The sequence below is a fragment of the Glycine soja genome, chromosome 20 (genome assembly GCF_004193775.1).
Source record: "Glycine soja cultivar W05 chromosome 20, ASM419377v2, whole genome shotgun sequence".
Lineage (NCBI taxonomy): Eukaryota > Viridiplantae > Streptophyta > Magnoliopsida > Fabales > Fabaceae > Glycine > Glycine soja.
Window position 1 is genome coordinate 42,100,403 of NC_041021.1, and position 16,220 is coordinate 42,116,622.

Consider the following 16,220-nt stretch of genomic DNA (forward strand, 5'->3'; position numbering starts at 1 on the left):
CCGTGTTGTCTAGACACCAATTACAATCACGTGTCGGATTTTTAACGACATCGACTACAATCACGTGTTGTAATCGATGTAAAAAGATCATCAAAATTAATATAGAATACCTATTTTCTAATAGGGTCTACGTAAGATTAGTTTATCTTGTAAGTTGTACCAATTCAATGGATCTCCCACTCTTCTATCCTTTGTTTTAATTACCGGCGTTGCTTTTACATTAAATATATACTAATGTTAGCAGAAGTGTGATTAAATTATTTTGCTGGTGATGAGTATCAAATTGTCACATGCTGTCTTCCTGGTAGTAATAAGCCTGTGCTTTGCCGTTGTTTTTTGTGGGGCCTTGCCTCATATGTGTGTCAGATAAGCATTATTAAGATACCTAATAGATTAGTTAGATGTTCAATCAGCAATATTATTTACTTTGTTATTGCTTTTTAATTTGTTGATGGTATTGATAAATACTTTCCCAATCCTTATACGAAATAAACTCCATATATCCTTTAACTAAGACTCTCAATCGTGCAAGTGTGCAACCACAAGAAAAAGAAAAAAGTATCTTTGTCGACTAACTAACCAGATTGAACAGAAGATCTAAGCAAAGGCTGCACTTGCATCAGTTGTGTCTGTCTCCTGTCATGTCCGTCGTGAACTGTCACGTGTTACGTTTTTGCATGTTATTATTCTTATTCAATTCAATGAATTTCCGTGTCAACTTCAGTTTATACTTCTGGTGGTCGGTAGTTAACTACGCGCAAATAAGGTTTTTTTTTCTTCTCATTATTATCATTAAAAAAAATACCCCAAGTTTATATAAATGGTGTTCTTGAACATATGTTTTTCACAAAATTATTCTTATCAAAAGTGAGAATTTAATTTTTTTACTGTGCTAAGAATATCTTATTATTCTTATTATATTATTTAATATGATAATTAATTAATTAAGAATTATAAAGTGACTTTGTGATTAAAGAAAAAAAAAGCAAAAAAATAATTTAATTAGTTGAATAAAATGAGTTAGTTTTTCTTCTTTGATTGATATGAATAAATTATATTTTTTTAACCGCTTATTTCTTTTAATCTATCTTTTTCATCTTTATTTTTATATTAATTTTCTATTTTTTAAAAATAACATAAAATAATTAAAAATAATTTTACATCACATATAATTTATTTATCATGAATCTAACATATAATTTACATTTTCAAAAATATTTATTTATTTCAATTTTAACTATAATAAACTTTGTATATTTCAAATAATTATTTATTTTAAATTTTAATCATGTAAAATAAATATTTATTATATACATTACGCATACTAAAATATTAGTATAAAATACAAATTTATCTCATGGAATTTTTTATGAAGAGTTTATCTAGTGGAGTGTTCAAACTACGGGTGAAATATATTCTTCTGGTAGTAGCTAGTAGTGTACTATTTCTTTTTATTTCTTAAATATATTTTTAGTCCTTCAAATAAAATTTATTTTTATTAATCCTTAAAATTTTTTAAAATTTTCTTTTATTTCTTTTGTATTGATGATGACACAATTTGTGATGATTTCTCATTGTCATGATTTTTTAATTTAATTTATTCAAAAATGATTTGTGACAATTTAAATTTGTTGAAATACATTTAAAATCACCACAACTCAACATTCATGCTTTTATTTTTTCTTTATTAAAATTGCCAAAATGTGTAGAAAAGGCCACCAATTCACATGAGTCAAATATTTAGGTGATTTAAAATTATCAAGAAAGTATTTTTAAAATATTTATTTTAACAACTAAAACCGTTCACAAATTGTAAAATCATAAACATAACAAATAAAGAGGATTAAAAGTAACTTTGTGAAAATTTGAGGGACTAATAAGGAGGGTTAAATTAACATGATTTTCAATTTCTCACCATAAGTAAAAAGGATTCAAGTCATTTTATTGACATAAGTGTTCTATATTGAAAAAAAATATAATAAAAACAATTTTATTTTTGAAAAACAAAAAAATATTTAAAGGATTAACAACATATTTAACTCTCTTTTTTTATTCTTAGAAATGAAAGATAAGCATGGAAACTGGAAAGATTTATAATAATTCATATGAACTAGATCAGTTTCATAGTATACATGAGCATATAAACGAATCTTACCTTGTATAATTCGAATCAATGATTCTTAATTCTTGGAGTATGTATGATATTTAAAACGCTACACTCCGTAATGAAACACGTCAAAGTTTAACAAAAAAATATGAATGTTCAAACTTCGACACTCTCGTAGAATTGATAAATTCTTCAGCGAAAAAAAAAATGAAGTGTTAGTTCCACATGTGAATGAATGAGGACGTGAAGGAGTGTATGTTCACTTTCTTGGAATGGGCCGTTTCGTTCGCTGAGCAAACGAATGATGTCACTTTTCTTCGGGTATTGTATTGTACATGTGACATGTCCCACATGAAGTTGTGTACTTTTTGAATCTTGAATTTCAAATCAGGAAGATTCACGGTAATTGCTAGAGGGACACCCTAACAAAAAAACGCCATGCCAAAATTCATGCGCATTAATTGCTCGTTCAATTCAATAGCATAGAGTATAAAAATTATACAAATCGTCTTAATTAGAGTTTGCAATAATAGAGGTTTAGGTAAAACCATTTACATTTAAATAAGATTAATTATCTGTAAAGTTTATAGGTAGGCCATATGGGTGAGGCTGCTTCCACTTTTTTTTAGCCTATTATTTTCGTTTGGCTTTGGTGCTTTTCATTTATAGATCAATTAAGAATTGTGAGGGAGGCATGCAGCAGCATGACACTTTTTTTTTTTTAAACTTTAAATGAAGATTTTTGTTGTTGTGAATTGACAAAAAGTCCAAAGTTAATAGTAGTTTGTTGAAGTTTATATGCCCGAAAAGGCGTTTCTGTTTGTATAATGCTGCTGGGTGTGATGATTAGATAGACAACAATGCATTAGTTGCCATTTTCAAAATTGATGTTCCATAATCCTCTGTAGCCTGCCAGTTGAACAGATGAGAAGTGAAATCCAATCACTTTGACTTTCTTTATAGTTGAATTCTCATGTTGGTCGTTGCAAACATAATTGATTTGCACTTTAATCGGGTTAATGGCGCATGCAGTCACGAGTGTTGCCCAAATTGTTCTATATTGTCAAATCAATTTTCAAAAATCTAAAAAACTAAATAAATTCATAACCAAAAAGAAATCATAAACCAAAAAATTCAAATTTTTTCATTCAGTTCAATTTTCAATATTTCCTTACCTTTAAAGTTAAAGTGAATTGTACTGCAAATATATTAAACTTACTAATTGTCTTTACTAATTAGGAGAAAAACATTATTTCCTTGAAAAAAAGGGTTAAAACAACTTATTTAATTTAAATTAAATTATTTTAATTTAATACATACTAGAAGTGTTCAAACCCAAACCAATTCAAAATAAAAATTGAAAATTGTTCAAATAAACCAAAAATCAAATCAAACCAATTTTTTTAAATTTGTTTGAATGATTTTTTTGTTTCCTTCTTCTTTGTGGCTTGTGTTCTTAAAATCGATTCAAACTAAATCAAATTACAACACAACTTGCATTTATATTACTTTAGTGTTATGTATTTTATGTGTATATCATGTAAGTTTTACAATATTTTGTAATGTTATATATACGAAACTCATATAATACATAATACATAATATTTTCTTTTTCATACAATTTTTTTAAAATATGCTTGATTCACTACTAAAAAAACTCTTTTTTACTATGCAGTATCTACCACCATCGTTAAATAATCATTCTCCTTTATATAACGGTGACAATTTTGTAAATATTGTAAATTATTCAAAAACAGTTATAACAAAACCATCTTTGAATGTTAACAATTTTAATTTTATATATCCCTCGCGTCCCTTCCTCTTTCACAACCTTCGCATCAATTCCTCTTCTTCTCGCTCAGTTCTCTTTCTTCTTCTTTCCTCTGTCCTTTTTCCTCTCTCCACCTTCTCCCTGATGCCACCATCACCCCTAACTCCACATTCCTCCTCTGTCCCCATTCTTCTCTCCTCCGGTGGGAACCGTTAAAAACCCAAACCCCCCACCACTTGGGCTTCTCGGTGGCCTCCATTGTCAGCTTTCACACCTTCGACCTCATCCTCAAACTCAAGAATCATGTCAACTATATCATCATCAAGATCCTCAACGGACAAATTCTTATTATAAAAAATTTAATATATTAATAAGTTTCATAAATTGTCACATACAAATTTTTATATGTAATTTTATTTAAAATATGAAAAGAAGGTATATAAATAATATTTTAATAAAAATTATAAAATTTAAATCAAATCAAACTGTCAAATGATAGCTTAATTTGATTTAGATTTTATTTTAAATGAAAACTAAATCAAATTGAATTGCATGTAATATTTAAGTTTGGTTCAGATAATCTTTTGATGAAAAATTAAACTGCGAATACTCTACTACTTTTAATTTTTAAGCAAATTTAGTTCTATTTGCCTTTCGCTATCTGTTTGATGCGCTTCACTTTCTCCCGAAGGAAGACTGGAGGATGGTTCACCAGGATAGAAAAACCACTTGCCTCACTCCTACTAATAATTAATCAAGGACCCATGTGTTTACTGTTCAGTCCAAAGTAAATCAGATCCTAAAAATTAGTTCAAACTTCAAAGCTGGTCAAATGGTACCGTTTTTGCTGCCAAATTATTCTTGAGAAAATGAAACATTTTTTTCACATACAATTAATAAAATATAAATCCAAAAGTAGAATAAAATAAAATCTAATTCAGCTCCTAATCTGTAACTGTATCAGGTATGAAGTTTTTTTTTTTTTTTTCCCCGAGGTAATGAAACAGGTCAGGAATGCGGGAATTTATGATATTTGTTTTATGACTTTAATAATAATAATAATAATAATAATAATAGATATCACCACTTATCTCATTTCTTAAAAATAATTTCAAAATGATCTCATATATATATAAAAAAAAAATCCACTCATGTGGTAAAACTCACCAGCAATACATACAAATGTGGTAATCATTAATTAGTAATTAAAAGTGAAGAAAATGAAAATACACACACATGGGTAAAAAAGAAGTGTCCAGGTTCATCTTCCTGAATCAGTCTCTGTCGAATGAAGGCCCTTTATATATAAAAACCGAAACTCGTATTGTTCTGAGCAACCTAGGTTGTCTGTTACGGATCAGCATCAAAGCAAGTTCACAAAATTTGGTGCGTCCTGGATTGACCCTTTTGCCCCTCCTCCTCCACTAACTCGCCTTTTTTGTTTTTTATAAAGCACATTCCCAAAGGGACCAACTACAACACAACCCTTCAATGGCGTCCATGGCCACTTTCTTCACCCAAACCTCCTTCCCCTCCCACTCTCTCTCCAAAACCTTCGATACCCATTTCGCCCCATCCCCGAAAGTCAACGTATTTGCGAACTTCCCGGCGAGGAGGCACGTGGGGGTTCGAGTTTCGAACGCGCTGATCGAACCAGACGGAGGGAAGCTGGTGGAGCTTGTGGTGAGGGATAATTCAGAAAGAGACTTGAAGAAGGGTGAGGCTCTTTCGTTGCCGAGGATCAAGCTTTCAAGGATTGACCTGGAGTGGGTCCATGTCCTCAGCGAAGGATGGGCCACACCCCTCAGAGGCTTCATGAGAGAAGCCGAGTTCCTCCAAACGCTTCATTTCAACTCTCTCCGACTCGATGATGGGTCGGTCGTGAACATGTCAGTGCCCATCGTGCTGGCTATTGATGATGCCCAGAAGCATAAGATCGGGGATAACAAAAGGGTTGCTCTTTTCGATTCCAAGGGAGACCCTGTTGCAATTCTCAATGAGTAAGACACTTAGACACTGCCCCCCATGTGGCTTTTTATGCTTTTGTTTTGTTTCAATCCTGTGTTGTTTTGATGCTCAATTAAGCATGTTTTTGTGCCTTGTGTTGTGTGTTTTTCTTCTTAACGTGTGTAGCTCATCAATTAGGCTTTGCTTTCTTGTATGGGATTGGAAAGGAGGAGCATTAGAGTGATAGGGGAGGGACTGGGGGGTTTTGTTATTTTCTTTTATGACTTTTATTTTATTCTGTGAGAGATAAAAAAAAATTACAGTACATGATATGTCTATGCTATTTTTAGAATTTAATTAGAATGTATTGACATGGATTTAATATAAGATATTTAATCATAAATTATTATTTATTAAAAATTTATTTAACTTTTAAAATAATTATCGTAAAAATTATATTAAGTAATAAAGAGAATGATTTCTGATTGATGGATCGAGTTTATGAGAATTAAACTCTATTTTTATTTTAATTTTTTTCCTAATAATAAGAGAAAAATATCCAATTAAGATTTAGGAGTATCACCCGTGACAAGAGTAGGTACTGTAGTGGAACAAAAAACTTGCTTGTGAGAAAGTTATGCTTTTATGCTCATTTCATATATGCAAGTGTGATTCGTTTCTTGGAATTTGTGCAGTTTATATGGTCAACTACTGAGAACTAAAGTTTTTATTTTTTATTTTTTTATGTACAATTGTGGTTGTTTAATACTGGGAAAGGGTAGAGATGCGGAAATTGGAACGAATATGCTATTTCCGTACATGTTTTTGTTTCCTTGTTCAATTCCTTTTCATTTTGTATTGTGATGATGTTTGGTTGAATAGTCAACCACTCATACTCATACAATGCCGTAGTGGAATTTGAGACAGTTTCCACTACTGTCGTTGTTTGTCCCCATTTTTTTTTATTATTCATGTCAATCCAATCTTTTTGAGGCGTAGTTGGTTCTGGTTTCCCCTCGGTGTTTTTAATTTGAAAAAATAATATAAGAAGATCGAGGATAAGAAACTTTAAGTAGTTTGCTGTAAATAAAAAGTATATTCAATAGGTATAGTAGCGCTTGTACGGACATATGTATATGGCTTTGTGGATTTTTTCCTTCCTGTGGTCCCAGAATACACACGACAGCAGATTGTATTTTGACATTCTTGTTCCAAAAATATCCCCGGATTAACAGATTTGTTCATGCTTCTTAGGTTTGAAGGCATGTTGGTATAGGTTCTTGGAAAATGAAGTTTGCGTGCCTTATCCATATTGACCCGTATTAAGACATTCTGGACCATAAAACATGTTCATAATTCAGATATTGTTAACATTGATACGAAACTTGAGATAATATGGTTTGACAAAGCTCTCTCTAGAGCTGTATTTTGTATACCAATAGAAGTCTTACACGTAGGAGAATGTATGTCAATAACATAATCATTCCCTGAATAATTGTTTTGGTCTGCTATTGCTGTATAAGTTGACTTTCGAGCGCCTTCTATATGTGTGTGTTATATGTAGTAAGTTACAGTTGTATGAATGATTCTTGATTTATTCTATAGTCATTCCTTTTTAACTGTTTTCTTCTCTTCCTTTCCTATGGCTTATACTTTTCTTTTGGTTATTTCAGTGTTGAGATTTATAAGCATCCTAAAGAAGAAAGAATAGCCCGAACTTGGGGAACCACTGCCCCTGGCCTACCCTATGTTGAACAAACTATAACCAATGCTGGAAATTGGTTGATTGGGGGTGACCTAGAGGTCATTGAACCAATCCAGTACAATGATGGACTTGATCATTTTCGGCTGTCTCCAGCAGAACTCCGTGCAGAGTTCACAAGGCGCAATGCAGATGCTGTGTTTGCCTTCCAGCTCCGGAATCCTGTTCACAATGGCCACGCTTTGCTAATGACTGACACCCGTAGGCGGCTTCTTGAGATGGGTTATAAGAATCCTGTCCTCTTGCTTCATCCACTGGGAGGCTACACCAAAGCTGATGATGTCCCACTTGATTGGCGAATGAAACAACATGAGAAGGTGTGTGATGTACTAAACCAAATACTTTTATAGTCTCATGGTTGAAGCTATGTCACTTTCTGTGCCTTTTTCTGTTTTGATTGTAATCTTTGCTTTGCTACTTTTCTTGGCGCACAATCATTGTTCGACTCCAAAGATGCCTGTCTCCCTTCTAATTTATGTAGTTTCATTGTCTCCCTAGTTATCATTGATTTGTTCAACATAAAAACTCCCTTGTATCAATTTGGTCTTTCTTTAGGTACTTGAGGATGGTGTTCTTGATCCAGAGACCACTGTGGTATCCATATTCCCTTCTCCCATGCACTATGCTGGACCCACGGAGGTGCAGTGGCATGCAAAGGCTAGGATCAATGCAGGGGCTAACTTCTACATCGTTGGTCGTGACCCCGCAGGCATGAGCCATCCAGTTGAGAAAAGAGATCTGTATGATGCTGACCATGGGAAGAAAGTATTGAGCATGGCACCGGGACTAGAGCGTCTAAACATTCTTCCTTTCAGGGTAATTGAGAATTTGCCTTCTCATTAGTATAAACTGAGTGAAGTTCACTTAGGCCACTTTGAAATATGTGTTGATCATTTTCATTCATTTGCAGGTTGCTGCATATGACAAGACTCAGGGTAAAATGGCATTCTTTGACCCTTCAAGGCCTCAGGACTTCCTGTTCATATCAGGCACAAAGGTGCATTTATCCTCTGAATAACAAACCTTGGAATTTGAGAAAATATTTTTTATTTTCATTTTATGTTTTAACTTCTAATTACTAAAATGTCACCTTATTTTTGTTTTATTTCCTATTTTCAAAAGTAAGAATAATGTGACATTTTTATAATCAGGAGTACAAAAATAGGAAACATTTCATCAACCAAATGGCATCTTTTAGGCATCAAGGATGTCTAACTAAGTGGGTTGAACAAAATGTATGAGTTATTTTATCCAAGTTCAATTCCCATGAATAAAAAAAATGGCACCTTAGGTTTTGTTATAAAAGAACACAAGTATTTTCTAGGTGTAACATAATGGTGTTCATTATGATAATAGTGTGAGTATGTTATTACATATTTGTAGTATGTTAACAAAGGTTACTTGCATTTTACAGATGCGCACACTGGCAAGGAACAAAGAAAGCCCTCCTGATGGATTTATGTGCCCTGGTGGTTGGAAGGTACTGGTTGAATACTATGATAGCTTAGTACTCTCAAGCAATGGCAAAGTGCCGGAAGCTGTTCCAGCTTAATCTTGTATTATAATGTATATCTCATGATTGGGAGAAACCTTAAGCTTTATGTATTCTCCTGCTAAGATACATACTCCTGGCCCAATTTAATAATAATAATAATAATTAAAACTCTGGGGAGGCACAGGCACAGATACATTGCCTCTCTCTGTATGTATGGCATTAGACAGCCTCTTGCACTTATGGTGCAATTGTGCATGCCAACTCTCTGTAATATAATGAATGTGGTTGTGCTAAGGAGGATTTGGTTTGATCATTTTCGTTCATTACACTTTATCTCATTATTTTCGGCTTGAAGTCCTATTAATTCAACATGTAACTCATTTTTAGCCATAAAATTGACAACATGATGAGCATAAGATTTTCTTATCACAGTTAGTCCATTATCATTACCCAATGCTGGGGAATCTGTCACGTTCCTAGTAAGAGAAACAGTACTTGCGCGTTACATGTAACAATCACATTATTTCAATTTGTGCATGTTGTGTAACAAGGATTTTGGGAAGAAAGATGGAAAAGTTAGTGAGGGTTTGTGAAGGGTAAAATACATCAAATCATCACAAAAGTTACAACGATAACAAGAATGGGAATAGAATAAAGATAAATGTATATAAATCACTAAAGTCAAATTCTGAACTGTGAAGAACAGGAAAATGTATTATTACACGTGACAAAATCTCACTTTGGATATGTTCACACGTCAAGTTAAACTAGGAGAACAAAAATGTACGAGCACCCTGAAATGTTATTATGTAAACTGTTCTCGTTTATGATTTGGCAACTATATATGAAGTTCATCACTAAGAAAGAGTCATCAGGCCACAATACTAAACAAATTGGAATTGCTTCAAAGGCTAATTTTCTGAAAACTTACGACAACGGAAATGCAACGGGATAGGACTCAGTAATAGAATAAAGGCACCTCATTAGTGATTAAGATACCCTAATGCAAGGGGTGGCCATTCGGCAATTGGTAATGAGTCCAAGGCAGGCAGTGGTGAAACTTTCCTTATTATCTCTCAATTAACGAAGAATGTGTTTGATACTGAAATGTATTGTAGAAAGGACACCATGCTGGATTTTCCTCCTTTAAAATAAAAATGTTGAAAAGTACACTTGGTCAAGTGTAAAATTATAACAGAGAAATTGAAAACAGTTGAGATTATAACTTTTACATTAGTTATCACAATCTCAATCATTAAATTCTTAATCAATGATTGTACTTTGCCATGTAAAGTACAATCATTTTTAAAAAAGTTATAAATAGAGATAGGAAAAAAGGATATTTTTGTGGTTCATGACTTAGTCGAATAAATACAGTAATTTGCGGGCATCCAAAAATATTTTACAACACGAGGCAATTGCTTCTTAATTGTAAAATAATTGCACAAATAACTGTATTAAAAGAAAATTTCCTTTATGATTGCCAACAATAACAATATCTTAAAAACCAAAAATCTCTGTATTTTCCTAAGGAAAGTACAGGATAAAAAATTGTTTATTTTCATAGCTTTATCATATGAATTTATAAAAGTTACTTCAGACGATCAACCCCCGATTGAGTTTCATGTTTGTGTTTCTCGCAATTTTACTCAGCTTTACTCAACTACCACGGACAAGACACACAAAAAGGCAACCACCCTAACACCCCCATGTCCCAAGCTAAGGTGTTGCAGCTTCAGAGGCTTGTAATTTTCGACCACACCATGATAACTCGATTTCCATGTTGTACGAAACTAACCATTTCTGCTCCTATTGAAGCTGTCTTGAAATATGCACATGAAGATAATAGGTAGACATCATACGTGTAAGCAATGAGAAGGCTAGCAAATTCCTTTTTTCTCATTCTGATGACCCCAAAATTTCAAATTAGGTACACTGGCTATGAACTAGTCAATCAAAATCTTCAACGGAAACTCGAGGAGGATGCAGCAAAGTGTTCAAAGAACCGCATCACAAAGGTCCATACAAGAAGTAGGTGGGATCAATTTCATTGAATGCCATGAGCTAAAGTTTCATTATTTGTATCACATGCCGTCTGTCTTTCTATTCCATTTGCCCTTCAACAAAAGCAATGCCAGGCAGTGGAAACCATAGAAATTAATATGCCAATTGTAAAATCGTTTCACAACTCATCTGCATAAACATAACAAGTAATGACTAACTGCATATGGATTTCCAATCAGAACTGAGTCAGCCCAAGTGAAAATTAACTAATATTTAGTAACATTAACAGTAATAAAAATAACTTGCATAAAAGTTTGGTTCTATCATTATCACCACTTCAATTTTTCAACTAAGAAGGAAAAAATAAACTGATTGCCTGATCCAACCACATTGCATTGTTTTTATAATCAATTTACATGTTGTATTATACACTCACTTTCTCTTCCTTCTATTATCAACTGTAGGATTCCTCATGTCATTTTTTGCAAGACCAGAGCCAGGGGGCATAACATATGGCATTGGGGAAGGAGCTTGAGAAGGTGCTGCTGTCACAGCAACACTTGTTGCAGGTACTGGTGGTAGTGCAGACACAGGTGCCTGAGATGGAGTTGAAGCAGGAGCAGGAGCTGCAGGTGTGGCAGGTTCAGGAAGTGATCTTGGTAAAATGTGTTTTAGCCGATTGTTCCTATAGTTCTTCCAGAAGTAGAATTGCTGTCTGTGTGCCAGTTCCTAAAATACAAAAACAAATGGTATTTGCACAATCCAGAAATACAAGGCAAGCAGTTATTCAAAGTTATTTATTTCAAAGATTTGCAGTGCAGGCCATCTGGCTTGATCTGTGAACGACCATAATTAACCAACTAGACTGATAAATCTATCAGTGACATGATATGTATATCAGGGTGGCATTAAACCTTTGCTTATCAATTATCAATTCCTATCATCTCACAATATCACAAATACAATAAAAGACTAGACTGTAGATTTGCCTACAAAGAGATTGTTCAAGTTAAGAAAAATTACTCAAAGGATCACCTCTGCCCTCAACCTCAATTCATACATTTACAAGCAAATTTGCTATTAAAGGAGAATCTATTATAAAAGAAATAGAGAATGCCGTTACTTCAGACAGGAGCAAAAAGATACTGCCATTTACCTTATTGGTTGGATGTGCCATTGCGTTGCGAAAATTTGCATTCTGAAGCAGCTCAAGAAAATAGAGGCAATGAGGATACCTAGCATTCATAGAAAATGACTAAATTAGGATAGCAACTCAGCCAGAGTAAAGCAAAACATCAAATGAAATAAGGGGGTGGGCAGAAAAGAAGTAAAAGATGCCAGAACCAGATATTCATAGTCACGTGCCTCACATTTACTGTTGAGTTTCATGTATCCCTAGTCTAAATTTTTTAATCCTTTTAACCTAATTGAAATAACTCAGTGCCGGAGTATAATTGTATTACATAATACCTAATTTGAAGAAAAGGCTTACATAATAAATTTAATATATTCAGGGCGTTGCCAATATTGAAGATACTTTAAGTATCCAATGAATGCTTCATCCTCAAAGTATCGATTCTGAGCCAAATCTGTTCAAAAGTGTAACAATATAAGAATAAGGTAAAAAAAAAACAAACAAAACTATAAAAGTAACTCAGATACACATTGAAATGACAAAGCATGGCTCATTTTAAAAAATTATAAAGAAGGAATTTCGTCAAGACAAATAAAATTTAAAAAGTTTTGAGGATAAGTAATCTTCCTCGAGCTCAAAGGCAAAACACAAAACAACAAAGAAAAAACGATAAAAAAAAAAGAAGGAAACATCAATGGGGCAAGCTATCAAATCCCTAAACATTTCTGTCAGATTTTAAAAAAGGTCTGCAACAGCTATTTGAGGCCGCAATGCCAACGGTTTTGTGGTCTCTGCAACCGCAATTGTGGCCACATCATCATCTGTAACTTCATTACAATTTCAAGGATTGTAATGAAATTGCAAACACGACTGCAATTTAAAGCCTTAATCCCCTTAAACCGACCAAGTGCCATATGCCTAATGTTTGTCCTAAATAAGCTGTTGTGTCAAAGAAAACTAATTACTTGCAACAATCAACAGATGCAGGTATTTTGTTCAATGAAGCTGAAACTATCAAATCAAAGTGAAAATCATACAGTGGATGTAGGTAGGATTGGCAAGGCACTGAACAAACTCCAATTCAAGCAAAAACCGCTGCTGCCCATCATCTGGATCTTTGTATATGTTCTTTGGCCTGAAGAAATTGCAACAATCATTAGCCGAATATATCCCACTGAACCCAAAATGACACTTTTTTCGTAAAAGAAGAAAATCATCAAGACCCACATAAATTTGATGAGAAAATAAGTAAAGCCCTGAACAAAAAAGGCTATGTGCCTCAAATCAAGCAGAAGACAAAAACCTGTGCTCATTACCAAACCATATTGGGGTATGATAATGTGATAGGAAGCAAGCAAATACATGGAAAATTAGCTTACGATGATGGAGAAGTATCGGTTGAATTCTCGCTTTCGATTTTAGAAGCCATGGAATTTGTACTCTCTTAACTGCAAGAACAAAAACGACACACACGAGAGTTTCAAACACGAAATTTGGTGCAAGCAATAAGAAAACGCATCGGGCAGCGTTCTCTTATTTCACTGGACAAATCCGTTTGAGTTAGCCCAATATTATCTTTTTTTTTAGGAGAAGCCCAACATTATCTTTTTTTTAGGAGAAGCCCAATATTATCTTGACAAAGGAACATATATTCTTTTATTTTTTATTTATAATTATTTACTTGGTGTATTCATAAATTCAGTTGGATTAAAATCTATTCTTTTGGGTTGATGATTTGACTTGACTTGAAACAAGATTAGTTTAATTTTTAGAAGGAAACTAATTAACTTTGACCAAATGACTATAATTAAGAATTTAAAAGTATTTTTTTAAAATTATACTTGTTGCTATTGCTAATGCACTTCCATCAAAATTTTTAATATAAAAAATTGGATAAATACTCATTTTTATCTATGAATGTGTGAAAGGGTGACAAATTAGTCTTGAAAGATGAAAAATTTAAATTTAATTCCTGAATACATAAAAGATGTAACAAATTTATCCTCCCGTTAAATTTGTGATATCATTTTATCATCTAAATCATATTTTTCAAACACCAATTTAATATTAAATTATAAAATTTAGACACTAAATTATCATTAAATTATTTGTAGGACTAATTTGTAGAAGTAGGTAACCATTGCCATATAGGCAGTATCAAAACTGACTCATGTACCTGTGGATCCCAAAGTTTGGCCAGAAATGTTCCAAGTCAACTTGATTCGTAGAAAGAAACTTGTAGACGATTTGGAATGGAGGGCAGGTATGCCTAATCTCTCAGAAAACAAAATGGTACAGGTAACAGAAGTTGGTACTGAACCACTCCTACTCACAAAGACAACTACTATAAAATGGACATAGTTCAATTGCACCAAAGCAACAAAAAATGAATGAAAGAGGAAAGAAGAAGAAGCATGTTAGGGAACCACCTTCAGTTCCTTTCATATGGGAAGTAAAGCCAGGCATTCCTAAGAAAGATTGGAAGCCAGAGGCAGAGATCCCTATAACCCCACTCAAACTAATTGCCTCAGTTCCCTTTGTTTGGGAAGAAAAGCCAGGAAAACCCCTTCCCAATTTCTCAGTGGACCACCCAGTGCCTTCAAAGCCATTACTTATTCATGTAGCATCTTCTTCAGGATTTTCTGTTGCATGCAACTTTGGCCATGATGACAAAGAGAAAGGAAGCTTAAGCTTAAGCAGCAGTGACAATGAAAGCATAACTACCTTAGACCTTGAAGCATTTAGCTTTGATGAAGATGAGTCTTTTATTAGTTCAGTTCCCTCATTGCTTGCAAATTGTCTTGTACCATCAGCAAAAGTTTCCACTGCCATTCCACTGAGGGAAACCACCCCATCCTCACCAACCTCCTCAGAGACAGACAGTGGCACAAGCAGCTATGCAACAGGCTTATCAAGTCCAATTGGTGCTACTTTCCTTGAGTGTCTATTTCCTTTGTATCCACCTAAGTCTTGCTTCCTTGAAAGTGATGAGAATTTGGAAAAAGTAACTTCAAGTGCACAAGAACTAAGAAAGAAAGAGCTTGATCTTGAAGATTGTGCCGGTGACTCGGTAAGGAGGCCACCAACACTTGGAGAGCTGATTATGATGAGCCGAAGAAGAAGCTGCAGAAGGAAAGCAGTACAAATGAAAAAATGGGATCCACCAAAGGTAATAAGTAATAACAATATAACATCCAATACCCCTTCTTTTTTTTCTTTTGCTTTTACTACCTATATTTGCATGGCTACAAGATTTTAGAACCCTAGCTATAGGAAACTTGGTAATCCTTTTCTTATAAGAACATTTTGGATCATTTTTCAACATGTATAATTACAATAAAATCATGGAATCCATGTGTAGATTCATATGATTCCCGTTCAGGTGAGGATAAATTGTTAAATGCTTACGATATAAGTTATGTGAAACCGAGTTCTACTATTTTTTGCCTCTCAATATTGTGCAGAAAATCACAAGAAAGCAAGCTTTTGGATGCTTCTCCGTTGTAACTGACAACAATATGATTGAAGGGCTGCTAAAGAGAAAGTATTTTCCCAGACTGAAACTGGTATAGACTTGACAGGATCAATGATACAGAAGAGAAGTACCAAAACTGCTCTAGAACTAAATTCCTATCAGGCTATGGATTATAAACCAACCTCTCTTGATTTAGTTTGTCGAGTCTGTTGCAATTTACGGGTTTCATTTGTTAAGAATTTCGAAAGTGGATTGTCAAAGAATATATCTTCATCAGTCATTTCCATAAGATAGCTCATACTCCTCATAGCAGAACTTCTACTTACCACTATGTACGTGTACATTGTTCTTCCTTGGACAAGAAAGTATTACTTTTTTCTTCAGTTATTCTCAAATTAATGTTGAAATTTTTCTTTAATATTCTTTACAATTAAGGTTTACATTAAAAGGAAACATAAGTTAGGGAGATGACATTTTAATTTTAATTAGAGAGCAGTGTAAAATCCTAAAAGAATTGTACCTAG

General features: G+C 33.5%; 3 protein-coding genes across 3 annotated transcripts; 2 read left to right on the forward strand and 1 right to left on the reverse strand.

The window, feature by feature from the left end:
• Positions 1-5,197: 5,197 nt before the first annotated feature.
• Positions 5,198-9,408, forward strand: LOC114402786 (ATP sulfurylase 1, chloroplastic-like). Its single transcript, XM_028365463.1, has 5 exons — positions 5,198-5,878; positions 7,499-7,904; positions 8,143-8,403; positions 8,498-8,584; positions 9,002-9,408. The coding sequence occupies exons 1-5, from the start codon at positions 5,370-5,372 to the stop codon at positions 9,137-9,139; spliced, it is 1,401 nt and encodes a 466-aa protein (XP_028221264.1). The 5' UTR covers positions 5,198-5,369; the 3' UTR covers positions 9,140-9,408.
• A 1,129-nt stretch (positions 9,409-10,537) lies between these two features.
• LOC114402472 (mediator of RNA polymerase II transcription subunit 31-like) lies at positions 10,538-13,722 on the reverse strand. Its single transcript, XM_028365052.1, has 6 exons — positions 13,601-13,722; positions 13,259-13,356; positions 12,579-12,675; positions 12,243-12,321; positions 11,523-11,815; positions 10,538-11,275 (listed from the first exon to the last, which is right to left on the reverse strand). Exons 1-6 carry the CDS (start codon positions 13,648-13,650, stop codon positions 11,272-11,274), a joined length of 621 nt encoding a protein of 206 aa, XP_028220853.1. The 5' UTR covers positions 13,651-13,722; the 3' UTR covers positions 10,538-11,271.
• Positions 13,723-14,582: 860 nt separating this feature from the next.
• LOC114402420 lies at positions 14,583-16,091 on the forward strand. The gene is made up of 2 exons (XM_028364985.1): positions 14,583-15,390; positions 15,686-16,091. The coding sequence occupies exons 1-2, from the start codon at positions 14,608-14,610 to the stop codon at positions 15,791-15,793; spliced, it is 891 nt and encodes a 296-aa protein (XP_028220786.1). The 5' UTR covers positions 14,583-14,607; the 3' UTR covers positions 15,794-16,091.
• The last annotated feature ends 129 nt before the right edge of the window (positions 16,092-16,220 follow it).